The sequence below is a fragment of the Tupaia chinensis genome, unplaced genomic scaffold, assembly GCF_000334495.1.
Source record: "Tupaia chinensis unplaced genomic scaffold, TupChi_1.0 Scaffold000571_1, whole genome shotgun sequence".
Taxonomy (NCBI): Eukaryota; Metazoa; Chordata; class Mammalia; order Scandentia; family Tupaiidae; genus Tupaia; species Tupaia belangeri.
The window spans coordinates 49,959-53,879 of NW_006160085.1; the positions used below are offsets into that span (position 1 = coordinate 49,959).

At 43.3% G+C, this 3,921-nt stretch overlaps 1 protein-coding gene across 1 annotated transcript in view; it reads left to right on the forward strand.

Moving 5' to 3' along the window:
* TAF1 (TATA-box binding protein associated factor 1) overlaps positions 1-3,921 on the forward strand; it is a 103,630-nt gene that overhangs the window by 640 nt on the left and 99,069 nt on the right. Inside the window, 3 exon segments of the mRNA XM_014591417.2 lie at positions 1-152; positions 1,059-1,173; positions 1,315-1,431. Of these exon segments, the coding sequence (XP_014446903.1) occupies positions 1-152; positions 1,059-1,173; positions 1,315-1,431 (384 nt within the window).

The following is a 3,921-nucleotide window of genomic DNA, read 5'->3' on the forward strand; positions in this document are numbered from 1 at the left end:
CCGCCGTGGCTGCCGGCACGACGGCCGCCATCATGTCGGACACGGACAGCGATGAAGATTCTGCTGGAGGCGGCCCATTTTCTTTAGCCGGTTTCCTTTTCGGCAACATCAATGGAGCTGGGCAGCTGGAGGGGGAAAGCGTCTTGGATGATGTGAGGGGGTGGGCGTGGGAATCGGGCTGGGGTTGGTGCGGTTTATGACAGTAGGTGGAGTGAGAGAATGGAAGAGGATCCCATCTTCATAGATTCGATGCGTGTTGTGGAGCGAGAGGGTGTGGGTGGGAGGAAAGGAAAACAGTGGGCAAACCAGGGACTTCAGAGGTAGGGCGGTGGGTGACAAACGTCATCCTGATCAAAAGGTTAAAAAAGAAAATCGTGTAACTAGTGAAATCGTTTCCAATCCATTACTGTGGGAGTCTTCTGAAACTACATTTCTGACATTATTGACCCGTGCTGGCTCTAGAGCTGGAGAACTGGACAGAACCTGCAACAGATCTTTTCATTCCGGGCCCAAGCGTTAGAACAGTGACTGCCCAAACAGTTTGGGGAAAGACTTTCTGGTCCCAGTGGTTTTTCCAATGTATTCACTGACATTCATTAAATTGTTTCCTGTGCCAAACTGAAATCCCCCCACTTTAGGTTCATTTGTTCAAGGAGTAAGGCTGTTCACCAACATTCCACCTCTCCTATAACACACGCAAAAGGGCAAAAGAGACCTGGCCTTGTCTGGTTTTCTACAATCCAAATTACCTCGCTTGCTTTGGTCTTTATTCATAGAATAGAGAACCGTTCCATTCATTAGTCTTGATGGTTCTTTAAATACTGTTCTTTGTTACTCTGAAGTGTAGCAGTGAAATTAGATCTACTACTTTAATAAAGATCTGATCACTGTGGAGTTTAGTGGATTTACTTTACAGTTCTTGAATGTGATGCCCCATTTAGCACACGGCAGAGTAAATTCTCATGGGTTCATGACTTTGCTGTGGACCAGGGAAGTAAGCCTGTGGTGTGGGAAGCTTAGATTTAGTTTTTGTCTTTGACTCTGGTCCTGTTTTTCAGGAGTGTAAGAAGCACTTGGCAGGCTTGGGGGCTTTGGGTCTGGGCAGCCTCATCACTGAACTTACAGCAAATGAAGAATTGACCGGGACTGATGGTGCCCTGGTAAACGATGAAGGTAAAGTCTGGGTCACGGGGAGTAAAGGTCGGAGGAGGTGGCTAGCCACTTACTGTACATGACCTTTTATTTTTTCTTTAAGTGGGAATTATCTGAAGGAGTGAGAGTTACTTGTTCTTTGGTCCCCCTTTTTATTTTTAGGCTGGATTAGGAGTACAGAAGATGCTGTGGACTATTCAGACATCAATGAGGTAGCAGAAGATGAAAGCCGAAGGTATCAGCAGACAATGGGGAGCTTGCAGCCCCTTTGTAACTCAGGTGATTCTTTTGTGTCATAGAAATGCATTCCATTGCATTACCTTGCTGCTGGATAGTCCTATTTTGGGCTCTGGTTTTCATTTGCCACTGTTTTTGTTTTATGCTTTTGATCCACTTCTCTTCCTTTGTCAGCTCAGTTTGAAGTAGTTGCTATCCTTTGCTGTTCAGGGTGGTCTTAACCATATTCAGAGGACATTCTTCATTCTGTTCAGTCTCAAATTCTTGGTTAATGACAAGTGAGGATGATAATGCTTTCCTTTCTTCATTTGATATTTGAGAACCTACAGGGTTCTTGGTACTTGTTTTAGGTACTGTTGTTAAAGAATAATTTTATGTAACTTTATTCATTCATTCATTTATTTTAGTTTGATCAGAGAGGGACAGAGATAGAGAGAGAGAAAAGTGAGAAAGCAAGCCACCAGGTCTGGGACTGAAGCTGTAGTTGGCCATGTGGGAGTCGATCGACCTTAACCACCACACCACCTGCCAGCCTCTAAGGAATAATTTTTTGGGAGGAGGTTTTTGCTATAGGACACATGCGCTTGCCAGAAAGACAGAGAGAAAAAGAGAGAGAGAGAGAGACAGAAAGCGAGTAATCACCCCCTGGGGGGATGGCTACGCCACAATCCCTTCTCCTCCATTCTATTCTCAGGCTCTTTTTGGGATCTGGGACACACACGCTCACACGCTTAACATGAATTTAAGCCACCGGGTCTGCGACTCGAATTGCAGTCGACTACATGGGAGTCCAGCGACATAGCCTTTACGCCAACTGCTGATCCCTAAAGAATAATTTTATGTTGGGACCAGCAGGTGGCATGGTGGTTAAGGTGCTGGATACTCCCACATGGCTGATCCTGTGGTTGAGGGTGCTGGATCTGGTGACTTCCTTTCTCACTTCCCCTGTCCCCTCTCTGTCTCTCTCTAGTCAAAATAAATGAATAAATAAAATTAAATAAAGTAATTTTAAAAATGCAATAATTTTATGTAACTTTATATATTATTTATTGATTCACTTGTAGGTACTATTTAAGGTTAGACATTATGAGGTGAACTTAGTCATTATTTTCAAGGAATTGATAAAGGACTGAGTATACAGTGTTACATATAAATGAACCATGTGTTTATTGGCTCAAATCACCCACCTTTATGCTATCACAACACACTTAATCCTTGCTCATAGCATAAGGTTTTCCTCCCAGATAGAAGGCGCTGCTACATCTACATTATATAGTTATAGTGTTAGCACTGGAAAGGGTTTTAGCAATTATTATTCATGTGTTTATAGAAAGAAAGTGAGAAATCACCCCCAGGGGGGATGGCCACACTGCAATCCCTTCTCTTCCATTTTCCTCTCAGGATCTTGGGCACACATGCACACATAACGCAGCATGAGTTTAAGCCACTGGGACCGGTGGTCTTGAACCGTGGACTTGAACTGTGGTCAACTACATGGGAGTCCAGCGACATAGCCATTATGCCAACTGCTGGTCCCAAAGAATTATTTATTTAATTCCTTTTGTTATTTTTTTAACTGGGCTAGAGAGGGACAGAGAGAGGGAAAGGGAGAAAGCAAGCTGCCAGGTCCAGAACTTGAACCTCAGTCAGCCTTCTGGGAATCTAGTGCCTTTAACCACCATACCATCTGCTGGCCCCAATTATTATTATTTTTAAATTTGCTATAGGGCACATGCATTTACCAGAGAGAGAGAGAGAGTGAGAAAGTAAGCCAGCAAGCTGCCTGGTCCGGGACTCAACCGTAGTTGGCTATGTGGGAGTACAATGCCTTCACCACACCACCTTTTGGCTCCAGCAATTACTTTTTTTTTCTTTAATTTTTTTTTTTTTTTAGGTTTTTGCCATAGGGTGCTTGTGCTAACCAGAGAGAGAGAGAGACAGACAGTGAGGAAAAGTGAGAAATCATCCCTTGGGCCATGTTGCAATCCCTTCTCCATTCTCTTCTTGGGATTTTGGGCAGGTCCTGAACTTTAAAGAACTTTAATAATGTGGAACTTTATTAAAAGTTACACATTTAGCTGGTGGCAACCCTGACTAATTTAAGAACCCAGTTTATGGGCAGGCAGGTGGTGTGGTGGTTAAGGGTGCTAGACTCCCACATGGCCGACTGCGGTTCGAGTCCTGGACCTGACTGCCTGCTTTCTCAATTTCTCTCTCTCTCTCTGTCCCTCTCTGGTCAAATTAAAATAAATAAATAAACAAAGTTAAATTAATAATTAAAAAAATTGAGCTTTTATGTGCTATGAACTGTTAAGCTGTATGGTACAAACATGATATAATCCATTTTCTAATTTGAAGGAGCTCAATTTAGTGGTCTGAAACCTAGAGCTCTTTCAAGCCACCAGGTACAGGATTCAAACCTCACAGTTGACCATGTGAGATCCAGTGCCTTGATCCGTGCCACATGCTGGCCTTACATTGGCTCTTTTGTGTGGTTTGATTTACAAGGGTGCTTTTTTTTTTGAATAATAG